This window comes from Engraulis encrasicolus, chromosome 3 (genome assembly GCF_034702125.1).
Source record: "Engraulis encrasicolus isolate BLACKSEA-1 chromosome 3, IST_EnEncr_1.0, whole genome shotgun sequence".
Classification (NCBI taxonomy): Eukaryota; Metazoa; Chordata; class Actinopteri; order Clupeiformes; family Engraulidae; genus Engraulis; species Engraulis encrasicolus.
In genome coordinates, this window is record NC_085859.1 from 24,567,412 (window position 1) to 24,588,751 (window position 21,340).

The 21,340-nt window shown below is 43.9% G+C and overlaps 1 protein-coding gene across 2 annotated transcripts in view; it reads right to left on the reverse strand.

Moving 5' to 3' along the window:
* ddr2l (discoidin domain receptor family, member 2, like) overlaps nucleotides 1-19,070 on the reverse strand; it is a 52,399-nt gene extending 33,329 nt beyond the window's left edge. The window contains exons 1-3 of one of the 2 annotated variants that reach the window (XM_063195048.1): nucleotides 18,807-19,070; nucleotides 1,917-2,021; nucleotides 1,453-1,555 (exon numbers count right to left, since the gene is read on the reverse strand). In XM_063195048.1, coding sequence (XP_063051118.1) covers nucleotides 1,453-1,555; nucleotides 1,917-1,974 — 161 coding nt within the window. In that variant the 5' untranslated portion in view covers nucleotides 1,975-2,021; nucleotides 18,807-19,070. Of the gene's footprint in view, nucleotides 1-1,452; nucleotides 1,556-1,916; nucleotides 2,022-3,248; nucleotides 3,342-18,806 lie in introns of those variants that run through there. The other variant, XM_063195050.1, reaches the window with a different exon arrangement.
* Nucleotides 19,071-21,340: the final 2,270 nt, after the last annotated feature.

A 21,340-nucleotide genomic window follows, 5' to 3' on the forward strand; every position in this document is an offset into this window, starting at 1 on the left:
AGAGAGAGTGAGAGAGTGAGAGAGAGAGAGAGAGAGAGAGAGAGAGAGAGAGAGAGAGAGAGAGAGAGAGAGACAGAGACAGAGACAGAGAGAGAGAGAGACAGAGACAGAGACAGAGACAGAGACACACACAGAGAAAAATTTGGTCACAATGAAGGCATGGAGTGGAAGAAAGAAAGAAAGAAAGAAAGAAAGAAAGAAAGAAAGAAAGAAAGAAAGAAAGAAAGAAAGAAACAAACAAACAAACAAACAAACAAACAAACAAAGAGAGGAAGAAAGAAAGAAAGAAAGAAAGACAGAGGGCCCAATGTAATGTAATGACAAAATTTAACAACAAAGAGGGAAACATCAAAACAGACGGGAGGAAACATGGGGGAGTATGGGGGAACAAGAGGGAGAAAGGAAAAGAGAAGTAGAAAGAAAACCTGAGGAGGAGAAGAAAATTGAGGTAGCACGTGATAGAGAGAGCGGAGGGAAGGAAAGAAAGAGAGGGAGAGATGGAGAGAGAAATCCGGGACTGCAGACGCAAATTAGCCTAACTCTGGTACAACGTATGAAATTTATGTTGTAATTGTACATGGACCCTATAATAAACTGAATTGAAATGGAGAGAAAAATACAGAAAGGAATACAAATGAAAGGAGAGGGAGGAGGACAGAATGAAAGAAAAACATGAGAAGGCAAGAGTGACACAGAGAGAGGGGAAGGGACTGACAAAGACAGGAAGAAGAAGAGGGGGCTGAGTTTGGAGGAGGTGGAACATGCGTAAGTCGAAAGCCCCATGACACAAAGGATTAGGAGGTAACGCCAAACAACGCCAGGAAAGGAAGGAAGGATACTTCGTTCACACACCACTGTTGCTAGGGGTAATCCCACAACAGAGGAATATTGCATCGCCTCAGAAAATTACAGCCCATCAGAAAAAAACATACATGCAGAACCATACTAGAAAATAGCAGTCTTTCCATACTAAGCTTAATTGGTTGTATTCTAAACTAACTGATGGTCCAGAAGCCCAGATAGACGACCATACCCTGCATCCTTTTGGTTATCTTTAACCCATTGATGCCTGATGTTGTGTTGTGCAACATTGGCCCTGGTGCCTGGAGCTGCATTACGCAACATTGAGGCTCATGAGATTTGAGACAACTTTAGTAAAAAATATCTTTGTTTGAGATGAATGAACACATTCTAATGAAATATGAGGGTCTTAGCGTTTAAATGCAACTCAGTGCATATTTTCATGTGCTTCAGAAGCTGAGATATTTAGGTTTTTATATGCTGAGGGCAGCTTTTCCTAAAAAGGGCTCAGGCATTTAGCACCCCTTTATGCAGGTGCTTTAGGCATCAATGGGTTAACGGAGCAATGCAAGACCATCACACCAGCTTAAACATTTTCTGCTAGGCGGATTACTTTAGTATACTAGGATAGAGGAATGTCCCAAACCTTACCTTGCAAACTGTGGTCCAGTGGTATCATACCATTGGCTGGAGGCAGTGATGTCATCATCTCTGATCCTGCCATCCTCCATCCCAAGAGGGTATCGGCAGTGTGCTGGTGAGAGAGGCCATCAAACGCTTGGTCAGACTTTGGTTATTTTGTTAATATAAGGGATTTTAAATGATCAATGCTTATTATACCTAGGTGCACCCATGTGGTGTGCTGGCAATGCTGTCTGTCACAACACAGTGTACAGCACAAACGTTAAGAATTAAAATGACAATACACTAAGTACAATATGGATCTGCTGTATTTTTCATTAGTTACTTATAATAAAATACAGTTATAAAATACGTCTATACGTACAAGAGCTGCTGTTTTAACCTGCGAATTATGCACCTTATGCACTCTACAATACATAAGCATGGCTGTCCCATGTGTGCATTAGAAAGGTCTCAATGTCTTTGGCTCTCACCTGGATCTATCTGAGCATTGGCACTGGACTGCAAGACCAGGAGCAGGGTAAACAGCATGGTGAGCCTTGGATGTCTGCGAGCAGACTTGGACAGAGACTACATCTCTGGAGAGAGAGAGAGAGAGAGAGAGAGAGAGAGAGAGAGAGAGAGAGAGAGAGAGAGAGAGAGAGAGAGAGAGAGAGAGAGAGAGAGAGAGAGAGAGAGAGAGAGAGAGAACATAACAGTTGATGTAGGTTATCAAGCTTATCTGACATTTTCAAACGGTTGGAATGGCAGTGCACTTTTAACCTGAGGGGGTAGTTAAAAAAAAATAGTCATACGGAGGGAAGTGCGAAAGAGAGAGAAGCAGAGAGAGAAAGAGAGAGGTTGAAAGAAAGAAAGAAAGAAAGAAAGAAAGAAAGAAAGAAAGAAAGAAAGAAAGAAAGAAAGAAAGAAAGAAAGAAAGAAAGAAAGAAAGACCGGGGGTAGAAGGGGTAAAAAAGATAATGTTGGTCAGACTCAAAGTATGGAGCTTGGATTCTGACATTGCGAGGCAAGCTGTGTGATACCCCCCACCCCACCCCACATCACAACACCACACACCACAACCCCACCCCTTTTTACTATGACAGCAAAACAAACCTGAGGAAAACGCTGAGGAGAACACTGAGGAGAACGCTGTGAGAACGTTCCAGAACAAACCGTATCGCCCTTTCCTCAACTAGGCTCACACATTCATGGCCAACTGTGAGGGGTTCAATAATCTCACAATCAAACGACCGACTTAAAGCAACTGCCGCAAGCACACCAGTGGTGTGTGAAAAAAGATGAGAAGCATAAAACATTGTTCTTAATAAAATCATCTCATTACGAAATCAATTTGTTATGTGTGCATTCACAAGCTTCTTTTACATCACTAACAAGGCCTTTTTTATTGATAAAAACGTAATAAGGACCAAATAGGTCCTTGATTTTGCTTAATATAAGTCACTTATACATAGATGGGCATCTACATGTATTAGTGGCCTGCATCTGTTACTGACTCTGTTTAGACATGCTTTAGTACCACCCCTGCGGTTTTACATGGGAGCCCTAAACAAATAATGTTCGCTCGCCTCACCGTACAGCGTAGCATTTCTTATTGCATAACTTCTTCCCCCTCCTCTTGGCTCAGTCATCTTCGCTCTGCAATCTCTTTTCGTTATTTCAACCCCCACCACCCACCCCCAACTCTCTCATCACTGCCCCACACACACACACACACACACACACAAACACATCTCCTGCCTCCAATGCTCTTAATTCTCATGCCTCCTCTCACTGTCAGCCCTCGCTGTCAAGAAGAAACCTACCTCCATTCTTTCACTTTCACCTTCCTTCTTATTGTTTCTTCGACTGTACACTCTTCTCTTTTCCTCACCCACTCACCCTCTCCTTTTCTTTTTTCACGTACCCCACCCCCTCTCTCTCTCCTTCTCTCTCTCTCTCTCTCTCTCTCTCTCTCTCTCTCTCTCTCTCTCCTTCTCTCTCCTTCTCTCTCTCTCTCTCTCTCACCTCACGTCTCTGGTTTTCATTGCCTCTTACTCCTTACAAGTCCCCTGGGGCTCCTGCTAGAGCTGTGTATGTAGAGCTGTGGTTCTCAACCTTTTTTGAATGAACACCCCCTGGCCCTTATCGTAGGCCTCCCAACGCCTCCCTGATATCGTCATAAGCCTGCCAATGCCCCCATAGCATTACAGTAAAAAACGGACTAATGCCCCCCCAATGGCAACTCAGCACCACCCCTCTCAGCTGTATCCTTCTCGACGCCCCCCAATGCCTGCAGTCCCCCAACGGCCCCTGGAAGAGCCCCCATTGAGAAACACTAATGTACAGTATAGCAGAGCAAAGCACAAGGCTTTGCAAGAGGAATACTCTGACAGAAAGATATGGGTGCCGGGAGAAAACAGAATTGGGGGGTTGCACCAAGGGTCAGCCACACGGGACTAAAGAACAGCCTGTGAGAATGAAGCTTTAATGCTGCATAGTTCAGCGTACATTTTCCAGAGTTCATTTAAGTAGAATCAACTCTTGAGAAAACAACACAGAGAAAAAGAAAACAAGAGGAAACAGCATTGGGGTGCACCAAAAAGGTCAGCAAGCCTGCGCACAGGCTACTGAACAACGTGTGCTAAATGAAACCTACAGGTATGCTGCCTGGTACTCAGTCAAATTTTGCAGTATTAATTTAACACTTTTATTAACACTGAGAAGGGAAAACACTGGTGTGAACCAAAGGTCAGCCACTGTGTGCTATACTGCCCTACAAAAAAAGAACGCAGTAACTCAGATTTTGGCAAACTGAGAAAAAAGGCTTCAAAGTTTCCTATATGGCCCGACAACTGTGTTGTCGGTAAAGTGGTGGTGACACTTCCTTGTAATACTTTTTTAGGATAGAAATTAAATGCACACAAAAAAAAACAAGAAAAAACAACATATATGTTTTTTTTATTGCCACACAAAACGGAGTTACTGCGCTCTTGGCTGGTATTACTGCCACAAAATGGAGTTACTGCAGGAGTTAGTGCAGGAGTTACTGCGTTCTTGGCTAATATTACTGTCTACTCCTAAACCATTCCCATTGGAAAGTGCAGCAGTAACTCACCGACTTACTGCATTTTTGTTTTGCACGACGTAACCTTTAATCCAACACCGCAGTAAATTTTGTGGGTCATTTTTGCACTTTCAAAATGATTTTTCTCTAAAACGGGATGATGTTGGACCACCATTTTTTGACACAAGACAAATGAGGTAGTTTAAAGCCCATTTCCGATCTAAACTCAATTTCGACCATTTTCAAGTTACTGCGTTCTTGTTTTGCACGGCAGTATAGAACAGCATACTAAAGCTGCCTAGTACACTGTGGATTTTGGGGGCATGGGGGTGCACCAAAAGACAGTCGGTTAAAGAAGAGTGTGTGGAAGCCTGTGATGCCTAGTACAGAGTACATGAACAGACAGGCTACAGAACAGCATGTAGGCCTACTAATGAATCCAATGCTGCCTGGTAGTATGTGGTGAATTGTTCGGTGTTAAAGTAACACTATGAGAGATGAATCAACACGATGGGGAAAGAAAACAGCATTGGGTCAGACAGGCTACAGACCAGTGTGTGCTAATGAGAACCCATTGTGTCCTAGTAGGCAATACTTTTTGCAGTGTGAATTAGACACCTTGGGACTAGAATCAACAGTACACTGTGAGTGTTGATTGCGGCACAGATGGCACCATGTTTATGAAACCAATGAAACCTATGCTGTTTTTTACACACACTACATGTTCTAGTGTTAATTCAAAACTGCGGAGAGTAGGCCCAACACTGTTAACTAGCTGTTCAATGCACACGTTCAAAAATGTACTGTGTAGGCCGACTTTATTGTGTTCATTTTTTCCCCTTCCAAACAGTACAGACTTTCAAGGATGACATGTCTTCCACAGCTATGCACACAAGGTGGAGCAGAGTATTTAAGTAATGTAATGTTCTTTTAGCAGATTTTAGCTTTTTGGACATGGTGGTAATATAAATAAATAATGAGACGCAGTTTGTGAATGCGGATTTTTCTTCCTTAAGTTGATACATTTTATCTCGCACCCAAAGACTTTCGTTTTTCCAAGAAGTTGAGCGCGTCCTTTGCCAAAACTTGATGTTCTTTTAGCAGAACACTGTGTGTGTTCAGGAAGTGTTCGTCCATTTTCGTTAACATAATAGCAGTGACCAAGATTTAATGCAATACTAATGTTTCTTTGTAATGCAGTGATGTCACAATTTGCAGTGACATCACTTTTACATCCTTTCACAGCGAATGATAACTCTCATTTTTAACTCACACCATTAAGAGGCAACAGCAGAACTTTGAAAAAAGCAGCACAAGTAAGTGCAAGTCTTCGATTTTTAGGGACTCTCCATTTCCAACATATGCCGGAGATAAAAACTTTTTTTTTTTTGGCGTAGCCATTGGAGCGTTGAGAGAGTATTCCCCTGAGCGTATTGTCATCTTGGAGCACGGCACGCTCAAGAGTTACACCCTGTTCTAGCATGCGCCGCGCGGGGACAGGGGAAAGAGGGAGAGGGAGAAAGAGTGTCATTTTCAATGCGGCCCGTAATGAATGAGCAGTGTACACACACACGGGCTAATGCCCCATTACTTCACAACTATTACACAACCCACTGAGGAATGCGCCCCAAAATGCTCTCTCTCCCTCTCTCTCTCTCTCTCTCTCTGAAATCCTCTCTCTCTCTCTCACTCTCTCTCTCTCTCTCCGTGACTCTTACTCTATCCCCCCCTCTTGCTCTCCTTTCTCCATCTCTTTCTCCCTCTCCTCCTCCTTCTGGAGGACTCTCTCTTCATCTATCCCCCTATCTCTCTTTCTCTCTCTGGCTGAAGCCCTCTCTCTCTTTCTCTCTCTCCCTCTCTCTTCTTTCTTGCACTCCTCCTCTGTCCCTCCCCTCATTCCCCAGACCCATCTCCTCACATTCCTCTTCTGCTGATGAGTGTTTTTCTCTCCATTTTCTCTCTCTCTCTCTCCCTCCCGTTCCCTTTTCCCTTCTTCAAGAGCAGTGGCGCGCTCATTCCATCCCTCTCGTCACGTGGCGCCAATCATTTCTCTCTTTTTTCCCTTTGACTGACTGACTACAAGTACTGCAGACTCTCTCTCTCTCTCTCTCTCTCTCTCTCTCTCTCTCTCTCTCTCTCTCTCTCTCTCTCTCTCTCTCTCTCTCTCTCTCTCTCTGGTTGGCTGGGTAGGCCTGATAACCCAGTGCCTCTGGGGGTCAGGCGCCCATACGCTCTCACTACTAAGGAACGCAGGAGAGAGTTACGCAGGGCACAGAGGAACGCAGGACAGAATTTAACAGTTTTGGTGTTCAAAATGAGAGTGAAAGTTGGCAGAGAGGGGATGGTGTGTGTGCATGTGTGTGTGTGTGTGTGGGGGGGGGGGGGGGGTTGTCAAGAAGGAGAGGGAGTAATGAGTTTGGGGTGATATTAGGTGTATACAGGGGGGGTGGGGGGTCAAGAAGGAGAGGGAGTAATGAGTTTGGGGTGATATTAGGTGTATACAGGAAACATAGAAGCACTCTTACACTCTACCTCAGTAGTTCTCAAACTTTTTGTATGAAGTACCCCCTGAGAAAATATTGAGCTCTCCGAGTACCACCTTGACAATCAACATTAGAATATCACAGTAAAGGCCTCCATATTCACTTTTGCCAGTCAATACAGGAGAGGTTCATAATGGCATTCCAAGTACCACCAGAGATGTCTCAAGTACCACCAGTGGTACGCGTACCACAGTTTGAGCACCACTGCTCTACCTCATTAGGTACAGTGGATTCATTGGCGTATAAACGAACACGTATAAGTCGAATGTCAAGAAAAAGTACCAGTGCCTGGAGGCGGCCAAAAGAGTTATGAGTGACAGAATGTGGAATGGAATGGGGCAAAGGAGAAGGGGAAGGTGTGGGAGGTGGGGGTACAGATCAGAAGGCATAAGGGGTGGTGGTGGTGGTGGGGGGGTGTGCATCTGAGAAGTTGGTGAGGGGGGGTTGTGGGGGGTTGACAAGTAACAGTGCAGGGAGAGCTGTTGTGCAACAACGACGTTGCAACCTTACTGTCACCAAAATTGTAGATAGATAGATAGATAGATAGATAGATAGATAGATAGATAGATAGATAGATAGATAGATAGATAGATAGATAGATAGATAGATAGATAGATAGATAGATAGATAGATAGATAGATAGATAGATAGATAGATAGATAGATAGATAGATTATTTATTTGTCCTTTCGGAAAATCAATACTTGATCTGTTACTTAACCCCTTAGCGCAGAGCCTATGTTATAACCTTACTGTCACCAAAATTGTAATGGCTATGTCTTAATCTGTTACTTAAGGCTTTCAGTACAGTCATAGCAATGTTGTTATGATGTAGTTGAGTATTTTCAGCAAATAGTGAATAGGCCCGCCGGCCACCCCATCTGCAGGAAGAGGCTACAGCTCTCTGTGATGTTATAGCAATGCTTTTATGATGTAGTTGTAATAATGTAGTCTTTTCAGCAGGGGTGTAGTCTACGTAGAACGCAGGTATACGGAGTATATTCACTTCAAAATTTCAGGGATTTCAGTATACCCACTTAAAATTGATCCATTGTTTAGAATAGTACAAATATATACAGTATACCCCACTTCAAAAAATGCTCAAATATACAGTATACCCACCACAAAAAAGTGGACTACACCACTGTAGTCTTTTCAGCAGTGCGTGGACGGCCCCGATGGCAGGCCTGTCTGCACAGAGACGCTACGAGAGTTCCAGGCAGAGAAGGTTGGGTATTTTCTGATTTTTGGAGTGGGGGTGAGAGTGAGTGAGAGTGAGAGTGAGAGCACGGCAAGCGTGTGAGAAGGTGTTGCAGTGGGGTTGAGTCAGGACGTGACTAGGAGGGGTGTAGAAGCAGCAGCAGGGGTTGGTGAAGGGCTGAGGACTAACAGTGCTAAGAGAGAAGCTAAATTAGCCTGATGACTCGTATATGTTGTTTGTCCTTTGGTGCCTGTAGCGACATATACGCTGCATTCATGCTCTTGAGATTTTAGCTTTTTTAATACAAATGTGGGTATGTTACAGCAGCATGAACACTTTCTAATTCAAGATGTGGGTCTTAGGGTTTCAATGGAACTTATTTCATGTTTTTATGTTCTTCAGAGACTAAGATATTTAGGTTTTTATAGGCTGAGGGCAACTTTCCCAACAAGGGCTTAGGCATTCAGCAGGCGTTTTTTGCAGGTGCTTTCGGCATCAATGGGTTAAGCGAGTTACACTGCTGAGAAATTTTGGATTTTTGGGGTGGCCGGTGGCGGGGAAAAGTGGGAGTGAGACAAATGTAGGTGGAGTGGGGGGTGGGGGGGTGGGTCTGAGAAGGTAGTGGGGTAGGACCACATAGGGTGTAGCACCAACAGCATGGGCGGAATGGCTGGAGGGGTGATAAGTAACAGTGCAGAGAGAGAGAGAGAGAGAGAGAGAGAGAGAGAGAGAGAGAGAGAGAGAGAGAGAAAGAGTCGCAGCTGGTTTATGTCATTTTTGGGCACAAGCCGAGGCCTGTTAGCTAGCTCGGCAATCGGATTCCTGCGCTATTGCTCATCTTTCACTGGGGCCCCCATGTGACCTGCAGGGCCCAACCAGGCCCAACCAGGCCCCGCCAGGAAACACATGCAGCCGCGACAACAAAACGCAACAACAAACCAAACCAGGGGGAGGGTGTCCGTCTCTAATGCATGCTTTAAAACCACTGGTGAAGTGGACGCAGGAGCAGTAAGGCAAGGCACGGCACACACAAACACACTTCACAAACATTCTTCAAAAATACACACACACGCGCACATATTTTAATTAAATCGTTTTTCATACTATAACTATGTCTCCAGCCAGCGAAAAACATTTCTAATTAATCGTTAAACATATTTCATAGCCCACATAAATATTAACCCAGTCACCGCCCCACCCCCCACCTCACTTATCAAGCACAGAAACACAGCCTCACCACCCCACCCACCCACCACTTTCACAGGCCAGCTCCAAAAAAAAGAAGGGAAAAGGGAAAAAAAAAGTGAGGTAAGGGAGGGGGGGAGGGAGAAGGGGGAAAGAAAAAAATGCAGATTCCAAACAGAGGACGTATTTCAACTTGCATTGCAGGACGCAGCATGCCCAAGGTAAGTATATCAGCTCGCATAGCCAGAACAAAGAACGAACACGAAAGAGCCTTCCGTCTACTCTGCCCAGCCAGTTTGTATCAGCTACGGCTAACTAGTGCTGTTACTGTTACTGAACAACCCCAGCCAAAACCATCCTTAGCCCTAACCTGTCAGTACAGACATGTTTCTTGAGAAAACTCTTTGAAATAAGAGAAAAAATCTTGGGAACATCGAGCAGACCCTCTTCAAACACAGGCATTGCTGAGGCAGGGGCCTCGCCTTCATGTAGGCCTACTTATATTGTAGTTAACCTCTTTTTTGCGTAGAGCTTATGTATAGCCTCACTGTCACCAACATTGTAATGACCAAGTCTTGGTCTGTTACTTAAGGCTCTCAGTATTGTCATAGCAATGTTGTTATGATGTAGTTGAGTCCTTTCAGCAATGAGAGAGCAGGCCCAGTGTGCTCATCTGCACAAAGAGGCTACTAAATCCTAAATCTGCACAAAATCTGCACAAAGCAAGAGCAAACCACTTTCATGAAACACACAAACACGCACACGGACACACACGGACACACACACGGGGACACACACACATACACACACACACACACACACACCCACGCACACGCACACACACACACACACACACACACACACACAAGGGTGGCCGGACCATTCATCTTTTCAATGCCTTCGTCTGCCACAGCATTAAGCCGGACGTCTAATTGATTAAAAATGCATGAAATTGTATCTAAGCAACGCAAATGACCCCCACACTCCCCGTCCAAAACTATGCCCTCCTTTTTCCTGTCATGGAGACAAACAAAAACAAAAGAGCCTTTCCCTCCCCTCCACTCCACTCCTGCCAGGCCAACCTGCCGGTTACACCAGGGGAGTCTGAGTCTTGAGGCTACAGGCTAAGCATCGCTGCTAACGGACGGGGCTAGCTGGCTATGCTAGCTTAGCCTGTTGGCCCTGAATCTCCTTATTATGCAACATGATAAACAATGTGCAACACATGGACCTCTAGGGAAGTGCTGGCCTGGGCCCAGCTGCTCTGTGCTGCTGCTGAGCGATTGAGGACTACAGTCAGGGGCTGGAGTGGGACCCGAAATCCCCTTTGGCATTTTTCACTCACACCGGCCCCTCACACATGCAACACAAGCCGCTTTCGTACCATATCCTGTTTGACTCAGTCCATTGTCTATATGGTTTTGAAGATGGACCAATGGGCCACCCCCTCTAAACTGTGGGACAGTCGATAAGAAAAAAACAAACAATTAAAAACAAACAGTATCGGCCTATAGGGACCGATCGGCCCAACGGGAAAATGCCCTGTATGCCTGATTGCCAGTTACCCCAACTACAGTACAATTACACGCTTTCACTCCCATGGCGCAGGGAGTTTTACAGTGCAGCTCTGAAGGATGGGGGTGGGGCTCGGGGTCGAAGAGAGGAAGAAGCTTGAGAGGAAGGAGAAAGTCTATCTGTTGTCTATTGTGTTGATTGTTGTAGAACAGCTTTCTCAAGAAATCAGTGATGCATTTTGGAGACATGAGTTGAGCCGCTGGTGACATCCCGTTCCTGACGACTTGCTTTCTGTCACTATTTAGGCGGCACGCATATTCTGAAAAATACATTTTAACCTCCAGAATCAATTGATTACATTTTGACAGTGAGATGACTCTAGGTTTTAAAAATGAAACTATGCCCACCACTGATGTAAACTGTTGCATATTGGACTTCGGAGGGAAGAGGGGGAGGAAATGAAGAGGAGGAAGTTGTCTATTGTATTTGTTGTATTCAGAGGCGCCGCCAGACATTTTGGGCCCCATGAAAGATTCTAATTTTCGGCCCCCTTAAGGGCCCCTGTAATTGCTGTCAGTGCTTGGGCCCTTAGAATCTGTGACACCTTTGCCCCCCTAGCAGCACCCATGGTTGTATTAAATGTTACACTGTGAAACATTGCAGCCAGTTAAAACAAAAACTGCTGCCTTGAGTTTGTAAGTTAACTCAACTCGAGAAATTTGTACAGCCTATATACATTAGGCCTAATTCTACTTTGCCTACTACACTGTAAAAAACATGGTTTAAACTAAGTTAGTGTCCGGGCTGCCAAACTTTTGTAAGTTGACCTAGCTTGAAATAATAAGTTGTGGTAATTTCAAATACCAACAGGTAGTTTGATTAACTTGCAAAAGGTAGGCAGCCTGGACACTAAATTCTGTTAATTTAAACCATGCTTATTTTTAAAATGTATAATCATATCTTCTCAAATCCACTCACATGGCGCAAACAGTGGAGGGGTGGTGGGAGAAGTAGGAGAAAGCGTATTGTATTTATTTCATTGTATGTTGTAAAAATGTTATACTGGATGTGCATACATAGCTAACTTCTGCCTGTGTCGCATTCCTTGTACATACATGCAAGTCTACTTGCCTGTGGCCAATAAAAGTGATTCTTTCATAAATGCAGGCCGATATGGTTGTAAATGGTACAGTATTTGGTAGCTTGCCACACTTTCACCATAAGCAACAAATTACTGATTTTCAACGTTTCCTTATTCCTTGTGTTGAATTCTTGCAAATGTATTAAGTAACACAAGTGAAAGACAACACTAAGCTGGAGGAGTGAACCGGAAAAGTGAACATGTGAGTTTGAAAAAAACAATACCAAAAGTGATAAACACACTAAGCCAGAGGGAAAAAAACTAAAAGAACATAAAAAGAAGCAAACAACCCATCATCCATCGTCCTGTACAGCAGGCCCCAGAGTGCTCGGGGCTTTGGGTTTTTTTGGCGTGACGTGCCAAGAGACTTCTCTGATAACTCAAAAACCAAATGTGCGCTGGGGAAACCGGCACTTATGTCATTTCCACCGGGGCCTGCTGACTGACCAGAGGTAGAGGAGAGGGCCGAGACTCGCTGTGCAGTGTAGACTACTGCTACAATCCCCCGCTGACACAGACAGGACGCAGACCAAGCATGTGCTCAGACCATAGGGTGCCTGGTTGAGGAATGACAGCTCTGAGCTAGCAACATAACACTAGCAGCTCTAAATTAACTTTTTTCATCTCCGGCCAAAATGGCTAAATAGATTTTGATCTTACTAGCCAAACACACTCTCCCTTATGAGTCAAAGTAGCTAGGAAGTTGGCCTTTTCTACCAGTCAAATTCAAATCCCAGCATTTGGCCAGTTGGCTGGTGTTCATTTAAAGCCTTGCTAGCAACAAACCCCCAAGTTTCACCCCACCCCAAAGTTTCTCAACCAACAACAAACTGCACCCCACCCTAAACCTTTCCAATAGAACCCCTCACTACAACTCATACGTTTCTAACGCTACGTTGGGGAAGAGTGAGAGCTGTGGGAAATTCAGCACTAGCAGTGGCAGCAGCAGAACTGTTTACCTATACTATCCAGACTCAACAAGCCCATCTACTGTCCCCCCCACCACCCCAAACATCCACACACATCTCCATCCACCCATCAACTACCCCTTCATACTCCCAAGTTACTCACTGAGGCTTTAAGCTCTCATCACAATACCACCACTCTGCCTGCCTACACCCCCAAACACCCCTACCCGGCCCTCCTCTCCCCCAACACCACCAACCACAACCATCTCTCCTTCCATATCATCGCCCTGCCTGCCCACACACCCGAAACATCCCTACTCAAACCTCCTATCCCCCACACGCACATACATACAAACACACACACACACACACACACACACACACACACACACAAACACGCATGCATGCACGCACGTACACACACACACACACACACACACACACACACAAACACGCACGCACGCACGCACACACACACACACACACACACACACACACACACCTCCTTTGACGTCTTCAACCAACACCCTTACTGACCTGCAAACCCCCAAATACGCCTCCCTCCCCCTCCCAAAATGAAGACCCTGGTACAGCTGAGCTTGTGACCTCTTGCCCTCTGCCTTTGACAAATGCGCGCACGCACACACACACACACACACACACAGTGAGGCACCGAAGTCAGGCACCGAAACAGAAAAAAAGAATCATCAATATCAGCAGCATGCATGGCTATATATCCCAGCATGTTGGCAATATACCCTTAGCAAATATTATACTGACAAACCAATGAAAATGTAAATGACCAAATCCAAGTGATGATGTACAGTAGTCGACACAGCAATTCATTTGTAAGATCATTATTATGCTGAATATTCACCAAGCTAGATGCTTTCCTGTGGGTTGCTATGGTGGGCGCAAATGCTTTTAGATTTCCTGTTCAGTGTAACTTTGACGGCCCGCTGTCATCAGCTAGGATGATGAATAAGAGGTGCTGGCGTAAACTTGAGTTAGGAAGGAGAACAAACAAAATGTGCTCAACGTGATGTGGTTCACAACCAGGGGTACACATTGACAGTAAATGCACATTGCAGGGGGTATGTCAGAGTCTGGAGGCTACCTATGCAATTTCTCGTAGGAGAGGTTATTACCAATGGGCGTTTATTGAGCATTACGTAAGGGTTAACGTTCGGCGAGAAGGTCGCTACCGTGGAATAGCAGCACGACAGAGAGAATCTTTAGACCCCGACGCGGAGCGGAGGGGTCTTGTTCTCTCTGAAGTGCTGCTATTCCACAAAGCGACCGACTCGCCGAAAGTTAACCCGCTTATTATATGGATATACTTAAATGATTCACACATGCGGGGCCATTTCTTTAGACCTATTTAATGTTAAGATTATTGCTGCGCAAAACAAAACAGTGCCGTTGTGGAACACCGCTAGGCAACAGCTAGGTAGGCTAGCCAGGACAACAGGTGTTGTCTATCACAGCAGCTGATTAGAGTGACAAAAGACCGGACCCCCTGCGGAGTGATATGAAACATTCGCTTTAGCCACTGACTTGTATACAAGCCAGTGGCTTTAGCAGTGAACGTCTTGTTGCCATTGACAGCGGTAGCCAGGACAACGGGTGCTGTCTATCACAGCAGCTGATTAGAGTCTTGTTGAAAAGTCGCTTTAGCAGTGAAAAGTCTTGTTGCCATTGACAGCGGTCTGTTATAGACCAACCCGTCCGTTATCGAAAAATAACAGACGTCCGAACGTTGGGGAGCCCCGTTGAAATGAATGGAGCATTCGACAGATGACGTCACAACCATATAATAAGAATGTATAACTTGGCGTATACATAGCCCATAGCCAATCGTTTCAGTTGTATCTATTCAAACAAACTGCAAGCTTCCATTTGTCCAACCCTGCCTGCTCTGATTGGCTTACTCGCTCAGGACCCCTCTTATGGGGAAGAATCCATATTGTCTTTCAGATCGGATCGATTGTGCAAAGCAGCAAGGGTTTTCCCAAGCTGTGTTCAAATTGGAATAGAGTAGCGTGTCTCACCCTGGTCTCTAGAGCATGGGGCTTTAACGAGCCCGTGGGGGCTTTGAGAAGGAGACAGCTGATAGGGGAGGCACTCATTTGTCAAATGTATTTTTCAATTAAAGGTGTGTCTGGGGGTGGGGGGGTCGACTGGCTAATGTGGAGGTCAAGGGGGCATTTGTTCAAATAAACAAGTTTGAGAACCACTGAAATACAGGAAAACATATAGAACATGTCTTCGGGAATACTCATAGTATGACAAAAAGCTTAGGGGGTACGAGGAACAAAAAAGGTTGGGAAATGCTGCTCTATGTAACTGGTCTGGTCTGAAATGGCAAATGAAAGCTTTCGAGTTGACTTTAAAATGCAGTAGGCCTCTGGGATATATTTTCAGTGTAGCTTTAGGCTGAGCATATTTTTAGCTTAGCGACCCATCAAATTACCACTGTTCTGTTTCATACTGTCAAAGCACACAATGCTAATTGGTTACGAGTGCTCATATTTTGGTCCAGGTTCGCAAACCTGAGAGGCTTTGCTTTTTTGTTTTTGCAATTGTTTTTGGAATCACAAACTTAACAGTCATATTAGTTCAAATTATACAGTTCATAAATGTTCATAATTGCACAAATGCTTCATCACTGAGACAAGCAGTAGCCAATGTTGAAATGCAATATTTCAGGATATAGTGTCTGTCATCATAATGATGAAGTACCGGTATTTGTTTTGACCTGATTTGGACACCACTGACATCAGTCAGCCAGCAGTGGCCTACCTATGAATGTAAAGAATTCAAAGAATGCTTTGACATCTTTATCGTCCATGTTGACATGAGATAGAGACCTCAAAGTCAAGTGAAAAGACGAAAAGCAAACTTAATCTCAAGAGAAGCTGGTTTGATGTATTGCTCAAGTTTGCCATAAGTGATAACATGCCCAAAGGTAGCGTTTGCTTTCAAAGCTACAACAGTAGCAACCATACCTGCAGTTAAGGTGAGCTGTTCACATGCCTTCAACATTTGCTTGATGAAAAATTTGAGTAGATTTTGAGAGAAAATGAAGGCATTGTGCATTTACAGTAATCCCTTAATTTGAGTCTTTAATTCCTGAATTTGCAGATGAATGAAGCCAGTGCTGTAGTCTACTTTTTGTGGTGGGTATACTGTATATTTGAGCACTTTTTTGAGGGGGGTATACTGTATATATTTGTGCTATTCTAAATAATGGATAAATCAATTTTAAGTGGGTATACAGAAATCCCTGACATTTTGAAGTGGGTATACTGCGTATACCTGCATTCTACGTAGACTACACCACTGAATGAAGCACAGTGTCTCTTCTCTACGCTATACTCTGGTAGTCTACCAATTATAAAAAGTAGGCCTACTTTTCTAGAAGAGTTCCTTTCTCTACCACAACACATTCCAGCGTGCTGCTTGTGAAAAGCACTCCTGGTCTTATCTTGTGGGAATACATGGAAGTGCTTGTACTCTCTCCCCAGGTGAACATCTGTATGTTTCTGTGTTGTACCACTGCCATGTCCTTTGCATGTCATTCCCAACTCCACCATAGACTCTGGCTCTTCATTCTAGCTGCACTATAAAACATTGGCCGCGTTCGTGACTGCGCATTGTTGTACATTCTGCCCAGTGCGTAAGTGTACTTTGCCATTTCAATGCATTTATTTAACCAGAATGCATTGTTATTTGTGCACGAATGAGGTGATTGCAGTCAGTGAAACGTTAAAAAGTAAGTTGCCCAGTTGCATCAAGTTTGTAAGTTGGCAACTTGAAAGTTGGCAACTTGAAAAAGCCTTGAGTTGAGTAAAGTCTTGAGTTGATGAACTTGAGTTGAATTGATTAACTTACAAACTTAAGGCAGCAGGGCAACTCACTTTCTTATGTTTAATGGGCTTGCAATGTTTTACCGTGTGTAAGCAAGTCCTGTTCTACTTCAGATGAGTCACTGCCACTTGTAAATACCTTCTAGGATGGGGCAAAAGACTCGGAGATGTATTAAAATTCTGATGTATCCAAGCACATTAGTAACAGTTATTTGCACAGCATTCGACAACTTCAAGATGGTGGGCCAGGACGGTCAACACTCACACACTATTAACCAAGTGTAAATAAATAGCCTTGACAAAAACTAAGTAATGTTTGCACAGCATAGGCCTACTGCATGTCTTATCACTGCTTTCCTAGCCACACCATGTCATCTTCAGAGTCTCCAGACCCATGTCAGCACAAAAACTAAGAAAACCTTGACCTTGGTCATTGTCAGCAATGTCTGTACACTCCTCTCTGGAATTTTACAAAATGAATCTCTCAGGTGTCTCTCAAGCCTATACCCAGTGTACAGATTCCCCACATTATTTCTTGTGCCAATTATGGCACACCAATTATATGCCACGCCTCCTATTCAAAAATCCCTCAGGTATCTCTGTTGATTCATGTGCTGAATGTGAGCAGTCTATACCTTGCTGGTTTCAAAATTAACATCATCAAGCACAAAATTACTTACTGTAACAGTTTAATACATTGTATTGCACTCATTATAGAGGAGGCTACTTCACCTACTAGATCACCACGCAATAAGACACAAGCCTACATTTAGAGGCGAGTTCTTTCGTCAGGTGAAAACGACCAACAAACCTTTAGGCTTGTAGAGAACCACTGTGCTAAAGAAGCTCAACTCATGCACTCACATGACACAAATGCAGTTGGCTTCACACAGCTGGGCTGAGTGGCGCCAGGTGGTTAGATATGGTCGTATGAAAGCAAAGGCGCACACAAAAGTGCGAACGGGTTATTTAGACAGAACAAAAACCACCAACAGATGTGCACATACATACATACAGTCACACAGAAGAGCTCTTTGGCGCACCATAGTAAGTTATCTCAGGAGTTATTGCAACATGTGCTTCTCAACAGTAACATTTCTTTCATATTTGTTGTAGGTACCTCGACTAAAAAATGCTTCTTGAAACTCAAACATGGGTTAAGTTAGGCCTAACTGATTGCTGTGTCTCATTGCGTTTATCATTGTGTTATAATGCTTGCTGTTTATTAAGTTCATCTTGACGTACAGTCCCATAACAAACCCTCTCTGCGGCCTGTGAAGTAGCCTACATGCAAGTGCAAAACTGAGCGCTCCGCTAAAGATGCGCGCGCATAATGTTAACGGGCACTGTGCGCAAAAATCGCCTCCATGTACTTATGGAAATCAAAAGTGAACTTTAGGCGTTATTGCCTGGCTAACACGTGTCCTGTTGCGTAGCGCATTTTTCAAAGCTCATAAACCATTGCAAACTGTGGCAGTGTTATCCCTCTGCATTAGCACTCGCATGCGTCTTCAATCCCAACTCTTCCAGTGCCAAGAAAACAATGCTGAAGAAAACGTTACTAACCACAATGACGCGTTCATAATGGTGATGTTATATTCCATACAAAAACGAAGCGCATCTAAAGAGACATTTGAAATTACAGCAGCTGTAGCCTAACCAGACTCATCCAGGTCGGAATGCCCAGCCGCGTTCGTGAAAGCTCTGTCTTTTACTCATAAAACCACAAATTCACAAAAGTTAGTAACTCAATATTCACGAAGTTGCTTCGCCTTAACACAGTGTAAAAGGAACAGACAGTTCGGCAACATGACTTCATGCGGATCTCGCAAAGATCATGCTGTTCTTTTGTTTGACTATTCCAACTGTAACAAAGAAGCCAACAGCAACAGCACAGGAACAACTTTTGTCTGTTCAAACTCGTCCCGTGGCCCTGCAGTCAATATGATCGATTACCTGTTTTTGGGGATCTTGACGGGAGTCCTACAGTGGTTTATCTGAGTCGACGCAGCATCGAGGTACGAAACCCAGTTGGAAAAGTCGGAAAATATTCAAGTAAAGTGGTCTTCCTCGTTGTTTTACAATACATCGGGAGATGTGCACACTCAAGAAGAGGGGAAAAAAAAGTTTCAATGTGATTTTTACATCACATCCCGCTTCCGGCCACTGGAGAAGGGGGTGCAATGCAATCTCTGGAGTACAGCTTGCATAGCTCTCTCGCTATGAAACACGACTCCCTCCCCTGGTTAGGAACGTTGAATGCAGGGAAATGCAGTGAAAACATTTTTGGCATCCCATGCAGGCAAGGCAACACTTCTTTCTCACACGCAACAGCTCTCCCTCTCTCTCTCTCTCACATACACACACCTCTCCAAAATCACAGGCTCATGCGCTAAGGGGAGCACACGGGACATGCACATACTCATGTTTGCACATAACTTACTGTATGAGTATGTTGAAGAGTTTATACTATAGCATACTGTGAGAGTTGGTATTATCTTCATCACAGACTTGAGTGACTTACATCTGAGTTTCAATTGAATGCCTTACTCAGTGCAATGCTTTCCGATTTGCGCATCATGTCCAAAATATGAATTGGGTGCCAAACATAAAAAAAATTTCTATTTAAAATATGTTCAGTATTTGATGTGCATGTGACATGTTTATGCTACCAGTAATAATACTTTAGGTAGTATCAGAAGCAGAACAGCCCAGGAACAGATGGCAAAAAGGGCATATTCATTCCATAATAGGTCAGATTTTTTAAAGGCCATGGTGTGTCAAATAAAATGCAATGACGACATAGCCTACTTTTCAACGACTATCCCACCGTTTTTTCCGACCATTCCACTATAACGCCAGTCTACATCTGGGACTGCAACCTACACACGTGTCCAGCAGGCGGGAGCATAACCCTTCAGGAAAAGCCAGTCAACCAAAAAAGTCTGAGTCCTACCAACAATGTTCTGTTCTGGGGTCCAAGTACTTCTTGATCAAATGCATTTAGCTCCACTAGAGGCAGTGCTCCTCCATTGTGGAAGCTTGTTGATGTTTGAGCTGCACATAGCATATGGGTCTGTCTTTATAATAGCACAGCAGGGGCCTCTGTTTTTGTTATGAGGAAAACTCATTCTTTGAAAATAATCTCTGGTTAGACTTCATATTGCTGTCCCTGCTTAGTTGATTAGGCACAGTGAAACAAACATGTTTAATGTATAATGTGGAACAGTATAATAATGTGCTTATGGTTAGAGTTAGGATGATGTATTTACAGTGTAAGTACAATAGAATGCTGATTAATTACACTGTAAAATAAAGTGTTACAAGCCTTCACATCCCCGACAAATCAAACTGGTTGCACAATTGCTTTCCTTACATCATTAATCATATTTATCAAGAAATCTTCTTGTTGTTGTTTTTCTTTTCAGATATTTTTTTGGTCTTTTTGACTTTATTTATGATGGCACAGAAAAGACTTTGACAGGAAGCGAGTGGGGAGAGAGAGACGGGGAAGGGCCAGCAAAGGACCCGGGCCAGGAATCGAACCTGGGTCGGCCGAATAGTAGGTGAGTGCCCTACCGTTAGGCCACAGTAGGCCGAGAAATCTTGTATTTATTGAAATATGAAAACAAGCATGGTGTGTAGTAAAACTCTGCCCTTTCCTGTCACTCTTAAAGGTTGTGGTGCAGGTTAAATGATAATGGATTTCTACCACTTTCTTGTCAGTAGTCTAATACACCTTGAAATTATTTTCCATAGTTTTTTATTTAGTGTCAGTTATTCTTCTCCCATAAAGCAGTGCATGACATCACGTTGGGGGAGTTATGAACTGGACACCCAAGATTCAGAGCTAGAGCCATTTAGACAGATGGCAGCAAGAGAGTGCTGGTACTGTAGCAACTCAAATAGATAGGTATAGATACTAACCCCAGATCCACCATTAGGGGTGATTGTAGTCTCCCAATCCGACGAACGAACTGCTTTTGCTCAGTCAGCCTTCTCTTTCAGGAGGTAAGGGTATAGTTGCGCTCTAGATGTTGCAAAAATTAACTAGGTGCGTGGACCCAAAAGAAGTGAAATATAAGGTAGGAGCAGGTTCGCACACTAAGCAAGTGTCTTGTTTAGTGTGTGAACCTGCTCCAACCTTATATAGCCTTCTCTTTCAGGGCAACCAAAACATGGAATAGTCTACCCAGTAACCTAAAAAGTATTACTGATTATCAGGCCTTCTCAAGGGGTGTGAAAAAATGGATATTAACCAACCAGTCTTGTCAACATTAATCATGTGTTTTTTAAAATATGACTCACACTGTATGCCATTTTAGTGTGTGTGTGTGTGTGTGTGTGTGTGTGTGTGTGTGTGTGTGTGTGTGTGTGTGTGTGTGTGTGTGTGTGTGTGTGTGTGTGTGTGTGTGTGTGTGTGTGTGTGTGTGTGTGTGTGTGTAAACTAAATAAACTAAACTAAATTAACAATAGACAGACATAGGCCT